This window comes from Sparus aurata, chromosome 8 (genome assembly GCF_900880675.1).
Source record: "Sparus aurata chromosome 8, fSpaAur1.1, whole genome shotgun sequence".
NCBI classification, from domain to species: domain Eukaryota; kingdom Metazoa; phylum Chordata; class Actinopteri; order Spariformes; family Sparidae; genus Sparus; species Sparus aurata.
The window spans coordinates 7,474,086-7,493,481 of NC_044194.1; the positions used below are offsets into that span (position 1 = coordinate 7,474,086).

At 40.9% G+C, this 19,396-nt stretch overlaps 1 protein-coding gene across 1 annotated transcript; it reads right to left on the reverse strand.

Moving 5' to 3' along the window:
* Positions 1 to 53: 53 nt before the first annotated feature.
* Positions 54 to 15,405, reverse strand: nudt4a (nudix (nucleoside diphosphate linked moiety X)-type motif 4a). Its single transcript, XM_030424619.1, has 5 exons — positions 14,818 to 15,405; positions 9,210 to 9,320; positions 6,137 to 6,181; positions 5,787 to 5,874; positions 54 to 2,086 (listed from the first exon to the last, which is right to left on the reverse strand). Exons 1-5 carry the CDS (start codon positions 14,914 to 14,916, stop codon positions 1,860 to 1,862), a joined length of 570 nt encoding a protein of 189 aa, XP_030280479.1. The 5' UTR covers positions 14,917 to 15,405; the 3' UTR covers positions 54 to 1,859.
* Between the last annotated feature and the right edge of the window lie 3,991 nt (positions 15,406 to 19,396).

The following is a 19,396-nucleotide window of genomic DNA, read 5'->3' on the forward strand; positions in this document are numbered from 1 at the left end:
GCTACATTCAAGAGTATAAACACCACTCTCACTGATCAAAGCGTGGCACTGTGGACGATCAAAACATTTTATTTTTGATGTTTTATATATACACACACAACATGATGGTGCACAGCAGAGTATTCCAGTCACACATAGAAAAAAAGGGGAGTTAATTATAATAATCAATTTCCCAGGCTCCTTAAGAACAAGGGCTAATGATGGTCAACAAACTGAATTTATTACATAATTAGCTTCTTCTGGGATGTTGACAACAAACAACAAACAAACAAACAAACAAACAAAAAAAAAGAGTCTGGCCTTCACACTGACCATGACTTCCTGTAATAGTTTTCCTGTACGTGATGGGAAGGGGTGATCCCAGATGAAACACAAATAAATACATGTAGTCAATACATACTAAATAATGTACATTCAATTGTAACAACAATCCCAAGTTTCCTTCATCATCCTTTTGTTTGGATCTAACAGCTGAGAACAGTAAGGGTCTGGTTCTGACAGTGTGTAAGGCAGATTGTATGTCCTCCAGTCATTAAGGTGCACAGTGTCTAGAAAATAAACACAATTTACTGTTGTGATTGTAAAAAGGCACTTATAACACAGAAGAAAAAAACCAAAGGCCTCCTTATTGTCTTCTCAGACATTAAACATGCAATATGTAAGAATCAGCCAGGTGTCAAATTCAAAACAAACATGGAGCAGCATATCACCAGAGTAACCGCTAACTGCTATCTGTAGCTGCTGTTAGCTAGTTAGCCTTCGTGCTAGTGGTCCAGACTGGGTGCTAACCACAGCAGGTATCTCTGCATCACACAGGTCATCTCATCTCTTCACATTCTGTTGATAAATGCAGTTAATATTCTCAATGTTTTCAACTAAAATTCTTACATATTGCACCTTTAACAAGACTCAACATTTGTCCGAAAACACTTTATATTCATGATTCATTTTCAGAAGATATGTATTGTTTTGTATGATAGTCTGTTCGTAGTGTTGAATGCGTGCTTTCTTTGGCACATTTGCAAGTTTTGTTCCACGATACAAAAGCTTATATTTATTGAACTGTGCCAATATACTGAAATTTGTTCAGCCTGACAACATTAAATATATGTACAAATGAAGGATGTTTGAAGAAGGACTATGTAAAACTCCATTCCAGTGTGCTGATATTCATCTCATCTGTATTTTGGTGTACCGCTGTTACTAGTGATCAGAGATGATACCATACTGTTTACTTTTAAAGGTAGTAATTACAGGAGGAGCAATGTTGCTCGCACTTGAATCCAAACAGACTTTGCCCTCAGCTCCCTTGAGGCAAAATACCTCACAGGACTTGAGCTACACCAAGATCACATTAGTTTAACTCCCAGAAAGTCATGATAATTCACAAAAACTGAATTGTAATCAAATGTCCACACAAATGTAGCTACTTGTCTTCAGAACGGCTTGCAGAAGGGCATTATTTGGCACTGAGTCACTGTGGGGATATGACTTCCTTTGAGGGCAAACACTTCCCAGTACTGGCTTCCAGGAAACCACCCAAAAGCTCAGTGCACTGCTAGTCAAATATATTCAGCATATAGGACTAAAAAAAAAAGGACCTTTACCTTGCTTTACACATTTGCTCTATGTAGCTGGTGATGGTTGTTAAAAAATATCCATATAAAATCTTAAATACACTTGGATAACATTTTGGCACTCTTCAAGCCCACTTGGAACCAGTGTCAAATCAAGTTCAAGGAAGTCCATCTTGTACATATTAAGAGGCTGCGTTAGTAATGCAATCAATGCAGAAGTCTTTTCCAGATATGTCCATCCTGGTGTCCTGTTAGAGGAGCCGCTAGCTGCTGGTGATGGTCCTATCTCTTGACCAGATGTGAGCCCTGTGTGGAGCAAACAACATAGTGAGGTGTGTTGTTGTCCGTCACTTGGGAGCTCGGGGTGTTGCCGTTAGTCGGGCTACACACAGGACTGCAGGTGGGGTTACAGGTGTTTGTGAGCCTGCGTAGGTACTCTGCATGGACAGGTCTGTGGCTCTGCAGGACCCGGATGGCTTCGTCAATTTTGAACCACTTCCTCTTTCTCCCTGTGGAAACATTCAAGAAAAGGAAAAGTTGGCTAACACTGATTGACAGGTAAATGTCTGTGTTGCAATTGGGGATTATACTCAAAATGTTGGCAGTTGTCTAGACAAATTCTGTTACCCACTTTGAGACAGCAATGGAAAGTTACAAAAAATGAGAGATGTAGATGTCAGAAAGACGTGGGACGAGAAGTTTCAGAAGCTGTTTGGCAATCCAGCTAGTACTTTAATCAAAGCCCGTTAAGTAGGCCTCCATCCTGCTGACGAATCAGCACTCGAATGCCAAAGCGTGTAATGGACCTGCCGATCCACTAGAGGTCAGTGTTTGAGGGTGACTGTCTGGCTTACCTTGGCATACATGCCTTTATGGAGATGCAGTAGTGTTTCCCACACATAGATGTTACTTTAGTGGTATGCCAGGTATATAAGTGCCCACCCAAGCACATTTGCCAACCCATTTTAGCATTTTGTAACTTTACATCTGTCCGAGAGTACGACGCCACCTGTAATCGATTAACTCGCTTACAATCTCCGCCCACTCGTCCCCTCCTGCCTACCGACAACCACAGATACCTTGCAGAAAAAGAAACAAACTTGTATATGTGCACCTGATTGTTGTGATGTTGTTCGGTGGTTGTCGTCATTGTGCTAAATATTTACCAACAAGCTTCCTCCACACGCAGCTCATATGCTGGTATGATGGCATTGCAGATGAAATTATTCTAAACACAAGCTTCTTTTTTTTGGCAAACTTTATAAAATACATAAAGAAAGCAGATTCAATTTCTAGTGGAGAGAAACAGAAAGGTGAGGCATGCCAGTGTGAATGGCTTTCACCCAGGCAACTAAGGTTTGAGTCCCGTTTGAGGCCAAAAGGTGATGTTTTAAAGAAGTGGTTATTCTAAATTATTATTCAATTGCTTGTAGAGAGAGGTAAAGAAATGCAGCAAAGGTGCTGCTGATGTAAATCAGGCTCACACTCTACTTTGTTAGCAATCAAGACACCCCATTAGGGAGTAATTCCATGCAAAACCAGGTTACATGACTATATAATGGACAACAATGTATAGATGGGAATAATTAGTACTGCTTTCACCATCATTGTTTCCCTTCACAGTGTTGTTAACTGGCTCAGAATTAAGCAGGAACCTATAAGTAAAAGATTTCTTATTGTCATATCATGGTCCCTTTTCAATATACATTTTTTTCTGCCTTCCTTGAGAGTTTGTGTCAAGTGGACTAGCCATCCGTTTGTAGTTTGTATTATTGTGTGAACTTGGTGTTTATAACATGTTAGTTGGGATCAGAACTTAAAGTATATCACAACTAACATGATTGAGCAGTGAGTAAAGTTGCTCAACGGGCAAAATAACTGCTAAACCACAATAACATAGAACATGCTCAAGAATAAACTAAAGCTGCAGCACTAAAGTCAGAATGGGTATGGACATTCTTGACCTACTTCATTTTTATGATGCCCTCATGTCACCAAACCGTCCTAAAAAAAGCATCTTCCACAAAAACGATCTGTTCAGTAAACCGTCAGCTGGTAGTTATTTTTACTTTACTTTAAACGCATCATCTCCTCCAATTCAATGCACAACAGCATTTTGGTTAGTACTTGGGCGTGGCCAGCGATTATGAGAGAGTGGTGTGAGACTTGATGTTGACACCCTGAAGTACACAACCTCTGGCCTTTCAGCAGCGGGCGGAGAGTAAATTAGACAAGTAGCGCCGAGCTCTTTCTGCTCAGTCGCAGCCCTCGTGCGATGCAAGAGAGGACTAGTGAGGACGGGGGCTGTGGTGAGTGATGGTAACTGGAAAACAACTGGGGACAGCAAACATTCCTCCCCCTCGTGAACAGGCTGAACCATTTCTGTGGGTGAGGGGAGTAAATTATCATGACCACTGTTTTGCAGCCCAGTCAGAAATAGTTTACGTTTCAAATGACCAAGTCCCCAGAAAAGTATGAGATTTAAAATACCAAATCGTGGTCGCATGCCTAATCATAATCCACATAAAGCAACATTAGAAAGTTTACAGTGGATACAGGGGATAGGCGAAGAATATTCATTTTAGGGCTAAAAACGTACATTTCATCATCATCATCATCATCATCAGATAACTCATTCTGTCCAATCAAACAGTCCAAAATCTCTACGTTCAGATTTCTATTAAATAAAACAAAGAACAGAACAAGCTCCTCAAAGTTGAGCAGCTGGAACCATGGACGTTTGCAGTTCTTTGAGTAAAATAAAACTGAAACGATTAATGGAGAATCCAAACCAGCTGCAGATTAACTTGTCAATTTGTCAAAAATTAATTGACCAATCATCGTTGTCAAAGAAATGGGACAAGCATGTATGGCAAATTGTTGCAACATGATAGGACCGTAAACGATGTAGATCAGGTGCATTGACCTCATCCACAGGTATGTGTCCCAGTTTCTCAGTTTACAGAGTGATGACTGGAGGCCCCAACAGTCTTTCTCAACGGTTTCCCGTTATGGTCTTGATGCAAACTCAACCTTCTGACCTGTGATGTACATAGGACTGTTTGTACCCTCATGAAGACAGCAAAATCACCTACATTTGTCAGAAATATTATGAGCTGTAATGATATGATTTATATAGTTTGTCTCATTCACATTTATGCTATTCTGCTACCTGTAATTAACCGTTTTCAATGCAGACATTTTGACTTGTCAAAGCTGGAAGAGCACAGGTGAAATGGATAATATTAATGATGGCGGCAATCCATTTAGGTGAGCCAGATCCAGGGCTCTGGTATTGTACATGTTCACCAAAATGGCTCACTGGGACACTTAATGGTGCCATTGTTAACATTAATGGTGATACCCATGCTTTTTCTGCTTTCACAAGTCCACAATACCTGCCGTGAAAATTGGTGGTGGCAACATTCAAAGGAACGCTTGGTGATGAACCAACAGAGGCACAGATTTATTCTCTAGAAGTCTGTGATCCGTATAAATCAGCACTTCTCATTTGCCAAGGTAATCCACCCTCCTGACAGGTGTGGCATATCAAGATGCTTTAATATTTAACATAATATTCAATTCACAGGTAACAGCTCTCATGGACATTCCCGCGGTCTGCATGCCAATTGCAACATCCGCGGTATTGTGTTGTGTGACACATTTTAGAGTGGCCTATTGTTTTAATAAGCCCAAGGCACACCTGTGTAATAATTATTCTGTTTAATAAGTATCTTGAAATGCCACACCTGTCAGGTGGATGGGTTGTCTTAAAAAATAAGCACACACTAGAAAGGATTAAAATCTTTAAGTGCTCAAATATAAAAATCTGATAAAATAAGTATAACTGTCTGATACTTAAAAAACGGCTTTGCAAGTCTTTTACTATTAGCAAAGCTCACATTTCCTGGACCTCAAGGATACACACACTGCAATCTGTGTACACTGTGTTCCATTTACACTGAATGTAAACAGAAAGTGTGGTGTCATCTTCAATTTCACCTCAGTGCAGTAGGTTGAGAGGCCCCAAATTACTTGCTAAATAGTGAAAATGATCTAGTCTTATGTGACAAAAAGGACTAAACCCCCTTCAAAATATAATTAAATTGGTTCAGTAAACCCCGGGAACAAGATGTACTTGTTGCAAAAGACTTTTCTGTGTGTGCGTCAGTCAGTTATATGATAACAAAGTGAAACTTAGGGGCATACCAATGTTGACAGATTCCTCCCAGTCTTCCAGCGTCTCTGTCACTATGAGGGTGTAGACGTACGTCCTGTGCTTTCTGTCTTGATTGTGCTGCAAAAATTTGGATGAAGACATTACATTATGTAATTGCACTAAACTGTATCAGTGCAATTCATGCAAAGCTTTCATATACTGTGATAAGCTGTACTGTTCTACACAAACACAACAACTTAACAGTTTAGCTGCCTGAGGACTGGCACAGAGACATGAGGCATACCTGCAAAGGCATCATATGCATGATGGCAGGCTTACCAGCTAAGCTGACACAGGGTTTTAACAGCATAATATATAATGTTGTGTATGCCAAGCATACCTCAAATATCCCGAGTAGTCTGCCAAGCTTCCCCTTCACACCAGCCTGCACACAAATAAAGAAAAACAATCAGGACCCATTCTACACATTTACATTTGAGTGACCACACAATGTTGTTTTGTTATTATTAAGTTAAAGTTGGTGAAAATAAATATCATTGCTTAATTAAGTTTAATTAATCATTAAGTCGTGGAAACGAGATAATCAAGTCATGGCCACACGATATTAAGGTGTGGGAACAAGATAAGGCCAATACAAGCTCAAGATGTGGCGGGATAGTTGTCAGTTTTGTAGTGACGCTGTATATCAGGGATGGGCAACTGGAGGCCCTCCAGTTGTGTGCTCTGGTGTCATCCATGGAGACGCGTTAATAACACACGCCCAAGACTTAATTATCTTGTTCCCTTGCCTGTGTATCGCATGGCCACGACTTAATTATCTCTATCCCACACCTTAATAACGTGTGGCCATGCTGCGTTGCCACGCGTTATTTAGCAATAATTTTAGAAACCTCCTGATGCCAACAAATCTAAATGAAACACTTACTGTGCAATGTTTTCATACAGCTGCAACACAGCGAGAACATGTGACTTGGTATTAGGTACAGCTTGTCCCTGTTTTAATGTGTGTCCACGTTCTCACAGTCACATTTGTCTCACTCAGGTCAGGAAACCCTGCGGCTTAGTACCATCCTAGCATGGACACGTGCCGGTGAGAGAGCATGGCAGGGATGACCAGGTAGGCCTAAACATAGTCTGAGTGACAGCATGATGACACAGAGGGGCTTCACACAAGCACAGTGCACGAGTCGAGATCCATTTCTGCTTATGCACACTTTGCAAAACAGATTTTTGCGGCCACTGCACTTAGCTGTGGAAACTGACATATATCCTAGAGCAGTGGTTTAAAACCTGGGGGGGTCGGGACCCCCATGAGAACTTCTAAATATAGGTTGTGAGAGGATTGGGGGGTGGTAGAGAGTAAGAAAGAAAAGGACCTGCTTAAAAATGTTTTCAGACATTTGCTTTTTCTTGTGATCCTCTGGATAGTTGAACCTCTTCAGGGCAATTAACACTGAGATAGAAGAGAGTACTCACTCAATCCAAACCTTTTTACCCCCGCCCCCCCCAAAAAAAAAGGAACCACTATATTAGAGTGTGTCAGTAAAGCTAGACAGCTTGTGGAGCATGCTTCAAGACAGCAGATACATGTATAATTAGCTTTTTGTGAACCAATAAATTGGGTGTTGCTGGCTGGCTTCAGACTTCATTTCAGATCTACCAGGATCAGTAAGATCATCTTGAAACGCTAAACAGATTGTTGTATCCACATTTAATACTACGTGCTCGAGCCCCGACTGATGGGCAGTTTTTGGGGCTGATGCTGATATAAGGTAGTAAACAATTACAACCTGCCTAACATTTTTGGCAATGATCCCTCTTGAGTGTCATTTCACTTGTGACAAAAATATGCAACAGGGGCAGGATATTTTCCAGTTTAACAATGAACTCTGTTGTCTAAAGTGACATCATTGAACCAAAGTTCACTCGAAATGTAATAGCTATAAAATCACCCCAAACATCCTTTTCTTCGCTGTATTCTTTAAAAACAAAACGTTGGCATCAGCTGACATCAACACCATATCAGCGATACTGATATGTCTGAAATAGGCCAACAATTTGCAATTTACTGCAATTTAATGAAGCTGCAATAAATTTCCTTTTGTGCATAGCACTGTAGTAAAATTGTGTTCATCAACAACCCATTCAGAAATCAAGCATTTTACAGTATTCTTGTGGTCCTTTAAATTGGGCTGGCACACCAGAAAGGGAGCAATCGAAGTGACGGACAGTCATATGCGACTGGCTCGCCATATATAAAAAGACAGCTTATTGATTTTAATGAATGGCACCTTATGCAAAATATCAATAAAGGAATACTTTACAACTCTAAACTATACTACAAAGTATGTTTTGCATGTGCATAACCCCTTCTCTAACCACCACCACCACCACCTGATAGTACCATCACAGTGATTGTTTATAGTAAGGCATAACAAACCACAAAAGATTAATCACTGACATAATTATCTTTATAGTGATATTTTCTGGCACTTTTGTAAAAACAGATTAAATTTGAAAATAGCCTGACAAATATGCTTAAATTATAACCATCAGGTGGAACCATGAGGTCGTTGTGCTGGACATCAAGTCAAGAGATCTTTATTGTCCCCGGAGGGCAATTTGCGGTGCAGCCAGCAGCAAAAAAACAACATATGTATGGACCCAGCAGGGTTTTAAACATGATGTTTTGAATACGGTAGTTGGTTTGCAGCTCATCCATATTGAGATACATGTCTGGTCTAGGAGGCACAGGATGTGGGTAACTGGAAACCCTTCCCAAATGTCACTGCCATACTTCAAAAGCTATCAGCACCACTACTGTCCAAGGCAGAAGCTTACAGCCCACTCCACGTCAAACACTTTGGCCAACTACCAGCAGCCCCCTTAACTGAAGCACAGAACAATTAACTGGACATTTATGGATTTTTGCCAAATACTTCTATCCAGGCCAATGCGGGCCTGAGTCTGGGTTTTAAAAACTGTTTTTTCTTATTCATGTGTTAATTTCAGTTCGAATTCCAACATCTGAGTCGTGGGGAGTTGGCTTCCACACCACAGACCTTTTGGACCCACGAAGTGACCTAGTTTACAGTGTCCTTTTCCAAATGTTCATGTTTGCTTTTTGTCTTCCCCTTTCATTTTATGACAACAGAGCATGTGAAAGTAATGCTGTCAATCAGCTGACTCTCACAACTCACAGGCTGGAAGTTCCCACAACCAGCTAAGTCCACCTGTTACCTGCATTATCATAGTGTTACAACCTTGACCCCGTTAACAAATACCATTCCTTTTCCATTTCTGAAAGTTCATTTTCATATTGTATTATCACAAATTGAAGTGGCTCAATGGGAGGGAGAAATAAACTAAAAACATACAGCATCCTTTGGAAATCTGATGAATTTGAAAATGTAGAAGAACAGATACATGATGTGTAACTGAGTAATGCTCACCTCTTCGTACACCTCTCTGATGGCGGCCCCACACGGCTCCTCTTCCGGCTCCATTCCTCCTCCTGGCACGATCCACTGGTCCGGATGTCGACTGCTGCTCACCAGTATCACCTTCAAGGAGAAAGGCCTTCGTCAGGTCACTGCTACGGAGCTCAGGGTGCCAAAAACACGCCGACGGCATGCCCAAGTTCAGTGTCCCTCGCCACTATAGGTGTCTGGTGGTGGCAGGATGTTTATCGAAACGTCTCACATGTCATGTCAGTAATTCAGTGCGTTTCCTTAATGCAATATGAGCGTGGTGTGGACTGGGCTGCTGAGCATGAGAAACACTTTGCCACATAATTTACATAGGTGACTGAGAGTCAGCCTGGTGTTCAATGTTGCATTAAAAACACTAAAACACATGAAAAACAAACAACCTTTAGATTTAACACTTCACCCTAACTCACTTTCCTGCTCAACTACTTGTCATTCTGAAGTAAATGTGAAGATTGCACCATATTATGGCTGTAAAAGAAAAGAAAATGACGCAATCTGCATCTAGATTGGTTCCCTATGAACCTTGTTTTCACCATGCAATTCCACATGAAGCATTGCATTAGGCAACCAAAACAGGAGGCATGGTGCTATCCCCAGGTAATGGGTGGACAATTGGAATAACTATGGAAACACTTCACTGCAAAAGACGAAGAATTCTGCTAATGGAAGAGGCAAAGAAGGTGAAGAGGAAAATGTTAGAAACCACGATAAAACAAGAGTGAATTGACGAGTATTCACTCGATGGAGAGTGCTCGATTGTCGTTTCAAAGTCTGTTCCATCATCAATATGCGTTTTCCCTCACCAGCAGGACATACTACGGTTCAGAACTGGCATTCTTTCTACTGGATCAATAAGTAACAAAACCTGCACATTAATAATACAACCAAGTTTCCCTCTGCCTTTTCATATCACTGAGATTGGGGTTACCTGGTCAAATTGGGATACTTAGGATTGTTTTTTGCTTTGGATAGCAGCCAGCTAGCTGTAACCAAGTTGCTATTGCAGTGCCAAGAACTGTCTCTTTACACTTTAAGATGGACGCTCTAATGTTGATTTAAAAAATGTAAAAACCTCTCCGAAAAATGTTCATAACACACATAACATTGTAGTGCTGTATTTCAGCCACAATTTGCATAAAAGTACTTTAAACTTTTATTTAAAATGGAAAAAATAAAACATTAAAAGCTTGAGAAGCTATAAAACATGACAAAAGAGATGACAAATCATCAGTCTAATCTGAAATAATGTAACTGAAGCCCCGCACTATGTTTAACTGACCTCAAATGCATGTAGTTGGGTCTTTTTTGAGCACAGTGCCCCTCAGGAGAAGCGGTCACTTGACCTTAAACCCCATCTGGCATCACACTGACCCACATTAAGTTCACTTGTGAATGCTTTCTGAATTCTACGAGACATATGCAGCCTCTACATTCTCCTATAGTAGCTCTCTTGAAAGCAAAGGTAAGGTTAAAAACTGCACCAGAAATCAACTATTTGCACTTTATTCACTGCGGACAAACACAACTGTCCCAGAAAAGGTTTCCCAAATGTTAAGAGGCGCCTGCATGCCTGCTGAGACCTGATAGTGGAAACATGGCAGAAGATTTGTGAAGAGCACTAATGACAACATCTTCACTGCTGTCAAAGCTGGTCTCAATTGCAACAGAAAGTACTGTGATGAGTGAAACTTCATACTGTGTGACCCTTGGCTGTAACTCATGCTGTAAGCAGGTCAAGATAAAGATAAAAACCACGAGCAATCTCAGGACTCATACAAACATTATTTTAAACAGTCTCACTGTGAGTTTAGCTTATTCAGACATAAACCTCAACCTGAATCAGCACATTATACACACAAAGATAACCTGTTAATCTGTTTACATGTTTCGGATCATTTATGCAAACAATTTAATGCATATGGGTGTGACAAACTCTCTTTGTGTTCGTCCTTGCATATACAAACTCTCTAGAGAAGATGACAAGAAGATTAACACAGGCAACTCTGTCAATATTTATGTATGGATATCAGGCCCACTTAGTGGATATACGTGATTCTTTCTGTCATGCATCACTATCAGTAAAGTGAATTTGGCTTACTCACTAAATCCTGCAGAGCTTGATCTTTCACTGGTCCTACTCTTCACAGAAATATATAAACTATAGACGATTATATAAAAAATAAAATATATAGAAGCCAAAGGATGAAAAAGAATGTTACATATTTCTACTAAAATGAGCATGCTCTCCTTTTTTAAATGCAAAATCAGTTTTCATAATTTTATTTTGAGTTGCTGCTAGAATAGGCTGATATGCTGTAATGCTCAAAAACACATCAGTTTTATCATACTGTCCAGTGCTGCAGCACTTTATTCCCTCCCGGTCTCAGATGCTCTGTTTTAGCTCCCGTCTCTTTAAGGCCCGCCTCCTGGAACGCCCAGTATGCAGGTATTGGTCAGCTCAAACACGCCTGAGCCAGCACTGTTCACCATACCTCCAGTAGGCCTTTTTCGTGTTTTTAAGATTCCAGTTAGCTTCATTTCTTCTGTCAATTTAAGCATCAATTATGCAGATGTGTGACTCCGTGACGTAGTGTGATGTCACAAAGTCACTACTGACTACTGACGAGGCGTTTCAGGAGCAGTGTTTTCCGTGGGAGAGAGGGGCTTTTGTTGGTGAGGACTTTTTAAACTTTCAAAACCTTTTACATGCACAAGAACCTCTGTAACACACTGAAGAATGGGGAAAGAAAAAACAAGAAAGGAGAATGTGTCTCCTTTAAATCAATAATGAAGCAGACGTCTACATATTTAATTTGCTCCAGCCAACCCAGAATACTGCACCAATAAAAAGTATTCACCGGCATTACAAGTTTTACAAAGTGATCTAAACTGATTAGAAATAAAAACTGATTTATCTAATGTCTTAAAAAGGAGCACAAAACTGTATGTCACATTAATGTGGTGTGAAGATTTTGCTGCGTCATGACTGATAATGAGGTGGCAAATTAATAGCTGCAGAGGATGAGAACAGAGATGAGTCTTATTTTAATCTCTGCCCCATAAACTATCCGTGCAGCCCTGCACACTGCGGAAACACTGGCAGCTGTCTCACTCACACAAATGCACACAACACACACACATGCATGCGCAATTTCACACAAACGCCATGCGGAACACGTAGGCCTGCGCTCTAAAACCACTGGATCAGCAGTTGCCTTTCAGTATGACAACAAAAAGGCTCAGCAGAGGAGGTTAATGACCCCGGCATGCTCCACACACCTCAGTGAGACAGAGCTCAGTGTGAGGAGGAGCTTCGAGTGTCCACATCAGCTTTAGGGTGATCAACACAGCTAACATACTGTCAACATATATTATACACTAAGCTAGAAACTGTATCATGAGGCAAGGAGTTAATTATACTGTAAGACAAGAGCCAAAGTGATTATTCAATTAATCAATTATGCAAGTATTCAATTCATTTGAACTATTTTGATTTGGTTAGAGGATTTTAAAATAGTAATAAATCAAAATTATCTGATTTCTTTCCTCTGTTACAGTAAACTGAATGTCTGTGGGTTGTGGACAAAACAAGACATTTGAGGACGTTATCTTGGTCTTTGGGGAAAAACTTCTCACCATTTTCTGACATTTTACAGGCCAAACCACTAATTGATTTTTGAAGAAAATAATTGACAGATTTCTTGACAATGAAAATAATAAGTTGCAGCCCTATGCAAGACCAATTTACCAGATTACTTAAATAATGTTATATGCCAGTTACAGAAAATACCATTTAATAATAATAATAATAATAATAATAATAATAATAATAATAATAATGTTTTCTTCTCATATGGGCAGATGGTATTATTGTTCTACAACCAATGTGAAGTCATCCAGCCTAGTATTTTTCTGCCTCCTCGACTCCAGCTGACATGTTGAGGAAGTGACTGTAAAACAGGCATGCAGCCTGGACGGATAGCTTACCACATAAAGAGTGACACATGCAATCAAAGCAAAGCAGTGATAATGACACACAAGCCAAGCCATATGAGACCAGTTCATCAACTTCAAGCGCAATTAACAATAATCGACGTGACTTTTAGGAGATGTCAGCACTCTGTAACAGATGACCAGGACGTGGGGGGGGAAGCACGAGGAGCAGGAAAGTAAATCGGTCAGGGGACAGAAAGTGCCGGCACCTTGTTTCTATAAATTGCAGCTGATAGGTCACTTGGTGTTTAGCACGCAGTGTAACACTCAGCCCCCAGCCAGGCCCCTGCGACCCCACTCCCCCCATCACATGTGGTCCAGAGATGGGCTGCCGTCACTGGGCAGACACGTTGCGATATGACACAGCTCCTCATCCACCCCCTGTGTTTAACTACTTCATGCCAACTCAGCCTTAAAAATGTAACAAAAATATCCTTCTAATCTCTGCAGCATCAAAGAAAACATATATAATCACAAAATGTCTTATTATTTTACAAGATTATCTTAAACTGGCAACAACACAAACTCAGAAATGTGTATTTTTTTCATTAACTTAATAAACAAGCTGCTCTCAGAGGAAAATTAGGTCCCCAGAACACTGGCTGAAGCTAGAAAGGTGGCAGGGTCCACCACATATAAAAGTAAAAAAGTATGAAACTGTATTGTCCTTTAAGGTCACTTTGTTTATTTAGTTTGTTAAGGCATAAATAAGACAATAAAATAAAGAGCCTTCTTTTCTGATTTATTCCCTAATACTACCACAATGCTCCTTTAATAATAGAATTGTAGACAGTCTGAATGCAATATTTTAAAGCAGGTGTGTGCAATCAAGTCCTGCCTTTGCACATTTTGCTCTATGATACATCATGAAATAAAGACTGAATATGAATCAAGTCACTGCACTACATTTCCATCACACTAGCTCAGAGCACGCAAGAAACATGATCCCAGATGGGATGTTGGGAGGAAATGCAGCAGCAACAGGAGTGCAGGACCAAAAGATTAGTCATCACAATGACAAGTGTTGATAAGTAAATTACTCTGTAAAATAACCAAGTTAGAAACCAGACACCACCTCCCTGAGAGAATTTTGGTTTATAGTGACAGGAGGTGTTTGCAGGCTGATAAAAGATGTGGCAACACATTTTATGAGAGTATAAATATGTAAATCAAATAAATTCTTCAGTGTGTAGGAGTGTCAGGACACACTGCTGAGGAAGCCCTGTCTTTATGAATTATGAGTTTTCTGGATCTCCTCCTGGACAGGAAATGAAAAATGATGGTCTCCTGCTGGGTGTTACAGTGGGTGCCAGCTTGTTTTGACTCCCTGTTGTTCAGTAGGTAGAATATCTCAGGCCATGTTATGCTCGCCTCTAGTCCAAAACATCAATTAAAAAGGCGCTGCTGAGCTGAATATACTCACAATATAACACTTAACAGCCTAGCCTGTGTTAAGAGCGTGTTTCACAAAAACTTTGGGCTTTGTCAGAAATTAAAGTGTTAGTAAAATGCCCCCCCTCCTTCTCCAGTGACGACCGCTTTAACAACTAACTTGCGCCATCGACACGCCGCTTACCTCGTCCTCTTTTTCGTTCTTGAAGCACAAACACGCCGCTCTTCTCTTGAACCCCTCTCCGTCGTACGTCCTGGTCTGGTTGGGCTTAAACTTCATCATTTATAGTATTATCCTACCAGTCGTCGAGTGCCAGGAAACGTAAAAAAAAAAAAGAAAAAAAAAAAGAAGAAAAAAAGAAAAACAAAAGCAGTGTTGGGGAGAATATGTGGATTCAACCAACACGGTAAACAAAGTCCGACACGACGGCGTACCCCCGCGAAATCTGCCCGACTTTCTTCAGCTGGTCCCGGTTTTTACAGCGTGTGAACACGGTCCATCCATTCCCGGGCAATGTCAGACATCTGGTCGTAAATTGCAGCTACCGCGGTGGTGTAAGCTAGCACCGCCGCTGTCAACACGCATGATTCAACAAACTCGCACACATCTGTGGCCGGAGAGCAGCTAACGGCTGACCTGAGAGCTGCGCAACGAGCTGCCTGCTGTCAGCTCCCACCTGGCGTGTGTGTGTTTCTCCTCCATCACTGTGAAGGCTTGACAAACCGGACACGGAGCTTTTATACTGCTGCCAGCTCCACGCGGACGTTTTTTCAACACCGTTGCCTAGTAATCATCAAAAACGTCTCGTGCTTTGAGTGGTGCGTTCAAATCTGACTATCTAACCCCGTTTTTCACATCTTCAGCAGCAAACACTGAACTAAGTAGATACTTTGAGTGCTTTTTCATAACAGTTAGTGACACATCAAGGGATTGTTAAGTGATGAGGAGGGTGTTTTATCTCAGAAGTGATCCTTTAAAGGTGCAGTATGTAAGAATTGGTCACCTGTTGAATACATACAGCTGATGTCACTCTCCTTCCGGTTTACCTCATGAGCCCTTATTTTGAAAATTGCGTGTTGTTTGTGAATTTCAAAAATAATTTTTAAAGTCAAGAAAGTTGCATTTTCTTCCAAATTAAAGGAGAACTTCGGTCGATTTAAACATGCAGCTTCATTGCTCAAGCTACCCTTGACTTGCCAGTACCGAAGACGCGAACACATGGTCCAGCCATTACAGAGCTCCGTGAACGGAGACTTAGCATTGAACGCTAACAGCATGGGGTCAGAACTTTACACTGTGTTTTAAGCGTCTTAACATGCTCCACATCTCACACCAAAAGTTATGCAACATCAGCAGACACCTTACAACACAGCACTGTAGCGTGTATGACTCAAACTGAATAAAAAAGTAGTTAAAACAGTGTGTTTGTGCAAGCAGCTACTTACCTGTTTGTTGACATCCGCGTCTTCCTGTAGCTAGACCAAACTAGTATATCCATCGAGTGTGCACTTAACAGGCTAAACAGGCTATTGTAAGGCTCATGGCTCATGACAGGCTGTAACATGGACATGTACATTATGAACAGAAACACGAAAATGCTGGAATACGTTTCCGTCTCCGTCAGTGAGGGTGTAAGCGCACGCTCGACGGATTGACTAGTTTGGTCTAGCTACCGGAAGACGCGGATGTCAACAAACAGGTACGTGGCTCCTTGCACAAACACACTGTTTTAACTACTTTTTTTTTCATTTTGAGTCATACACGCTACAGTGCTGTGTGCTAAGGTGTCTGCTGTTGTTGCATAACTTTTGGTGTGAGATGTGGAGCATGTTAAGACGCTTAAAACACAGTGTAAAGTTCTGACCCCATGCTGTTAGCGTTCAATGCTAAATCTGCGTTCACGGAGCTCTGTAATGGTTGGACCATATGTGTTCGCGTCTTCGGTACTGGCAAGTCAAGGGTAGCTTGAGCAATGAAGCTGCATGTTTAAATCGACCGAAGTTCTCCTTTAAAGAGGTTATATTATGCTAATTTTCAGGTTCATGCTTTTAATTGGGGGTCTTAGTAGAATTGGTTTACATACTTATTAATTTAACATTTTCAATCCCGTTTTAATTGTGCCATGAACTACACTATGATGTTTGTCAATTTAAAAGATGATTTTTCCATGTCATGAAAGTTGCAGTCAGTATTAAAACTAATGACATATAATACTGTGCTATTAAAAAGACTACACAGCTAACAGTGTCATTAGTGACATCTTGTTGAACGGTCACCCAAAACCCATAACTTAAACATTGTAGCTATTTAGATTTAACATATAGATTTAGATGTGATATTCATATTTAGCATTGAATTTTTTTATTTATTTTTTTGGTGTAAAAGTATTTGTAACAATTTACATCTCAGCTGTGAGGGAATGGGCTCGCAAATATATGAATTTGAAATCTGAAGTCAAATTTGTTACATGCGACAGCAGCCTGGTGATGTATTATTTATTCACAGCAGCATACTTACTGTAGTGAGGTGGTGTATTCTGTAATGTACTGGTGAGTATCGGAGTGGCAAAGCTCAAGGACTCCCTCTAGTGAATGTGGACTGTCTTTAAACCACAGGATGTGTTCAAAGGTGACAATGTTTACAGGCGTTCAAAAATGACAACCCTTGTCGAGCTGGATGTGAATTCTTCATTGTTGGCTGTCATTGTCAGGAACCAGAATGTTGACTTTAATAACTGCAGGACACTTGAATTTAAAAAGACAAAATTCTTGAGGATTGGTGATTTGATTTATAAATTATCCTGACCCACATCCAAAGCAGCACTATGGCTCACATGAGTGACTCACAAGAACCAATGCCATGTTCTGCAAAGCTAATTACTAAAATCAGGGGCATGGGAGCATGCGGCCATCAATTTTCCAGGCAAGTGGGACGACTCTGATGACCTCTGTGCACTTTTAACTAAATCTGAGTGAAGCAGACCCGTGTGCCTGCTGAGAGCACACAGCTCAGAGTCATGCTGTTTACTGTGTGAAGTTTTGAGACACCAGGTTAAGAGAAAACATTTGTATTTAACACTAAGTTCATAAGAGTGAGAGAGTAATTATATTTTTACATGTATGTATGAACTACAGGTCGACTTATCATCGGCCTGGACATTAATCAGATTTGATATACAGCATAATATCCATGTTTTATTTTTAGTTTATTCAATTACTAAATAAATACATTTTTAAAACAGGTTTATTCAGCTTTGAATGCAGTGGAGTGGTATTATAAAGAGGCCGAAAATGGAAATCTGCCTTAAAATAGTACTCCCAACAGCACAGTGCTGTTAGCAGTGAACTTACCGGTAGTTAATTCCATCACTGATTGATTACACAGTGTGTGTCTCTCTGTAGAAAGATGGTGTGTCACTTCCTCATTCCAAACACTAGATGGTAGGCACGACTTGCTCAGAAATAGAAAGACCTTTTAAGACAATGTGTGTTCAAAACATTCCTGGCTTCATGTTGAGACATTACATTGAGTAATAATTTATATCAATTAACACCATGTCTGACATCTTTGTGCCATTTTACTGAGAGCGTTTGCCTAACACCCTCAATGTATAGGTGACATTTACACCAAGGACACTGTGAACATGTCCCACTTTTTGAAATAACCTTTTTTCTCCCCCGTCACTTTTGCACCAGCGTGCAAAAGGGGCACTGGAGGACACCGTAGATGGCACTTAATCATGTTTTATCAAATATCGGTGCTCACAAAGGGCGCACCCAAAACCCCCTCTGAGACCAGCTGTGGCTGTAAGCAGCAAACAACAACACGTGCAGGAAAACTGTTTTTGTTCATGAGATAATAGACATGGGGGCGCTCTGGTAGCTCAGCTGGTAGAGCGTCCACCCCGTGCACAGAGGCCGTGTCCTCGCTGCAGCCTCCCGGCGTTCAAAGCCGACCTGTGTCCCCCTGCTGCATGTCATCCCCCTCTCTGCAGAAGCAGATCCCTGCACCTTATTTTCTGGACGTTACTGTCCGTAAACTGTAGCCTACACAATAGTTGACAGTGTAGCTTGCTCACGTAGTTTTTAATACCTCCCCCCTTTTTTCCCTCTTGGACATCACATTTTCTGAAAGAGTGGTGGATTCAGGATGTTAGAGGGCAATAGCTGGATGCGATGGGGCAACAGCACCCAACAGGGGAATTGAAAGAGCACCTGAGAGGGCACTTTATCATGTTTCATCTCCCATAGGAGCATCTACGAGGGCACCACGGAGGTGATCTGTGCTCTTATGTCCCCACCAGTATTCAACACATGATGATGCCTTCACCTCACTGCCTGTTATTCAAAAGATTAAATTAATAGTTGAAGCATTTGAAGTTTTGATGGTAGATTCAATGATTTTGTGGAAAATTGTATTAATTTGATTACAACCAAAAGCGTGTTTTGTAAACAGTAATGCTGCTGTTTAGATCACAGGCACAGGTACACACACCTCACTTCTAATTTCTGATTTCTGATCGAATTTCCGAAGTAGCATCTGATCAGAACCTGCAAAGTGAAGGCAGGCAGTTCCTGTCAGCTTCCTGTAATAGAGCTGTGATGTTTTTGGTGTGAAGAACCTTGTTTTTGCCCACTGGGGAGCGAGCCCCCAGTTTATTTATGGAGTGCAGAAAACAGCTGGAGAACCAGCACCATCCTGTTACGGCTCCGGCCCACGCCGTCTCTACTGTTTAAATTTTAAAGTCTCCCTGAAATGCTGC

What these genes read in the sequence shown, in the direction of transcription:
- nudt4a (XM_030424619.1), bottom strand. Translation starts at nt 14,916, where the DNA reads ATGATGAAGTTTAAGCCCAACCAGACCAGGACGTACGACGGAGAGGGG. An exon ending in AGAACGAAAAAGAGGACGAG is followed by an intron (nt 9,321 to 14,817) that starts GTAAGCGGCGTG and finishes TTCTCCTTGAAG; the next exon opens with GTGATACTGGTGAGCAGCAG. An exon ending in GGAGGAATCTGTCAACATTG is followed by an intron (nt 2,087 to 5,786) that starts GTATGCCCCTAA and finishes ATGTTTCCACAG; the next exon opens with GGAGAAAGAGGAAGTGGTTC.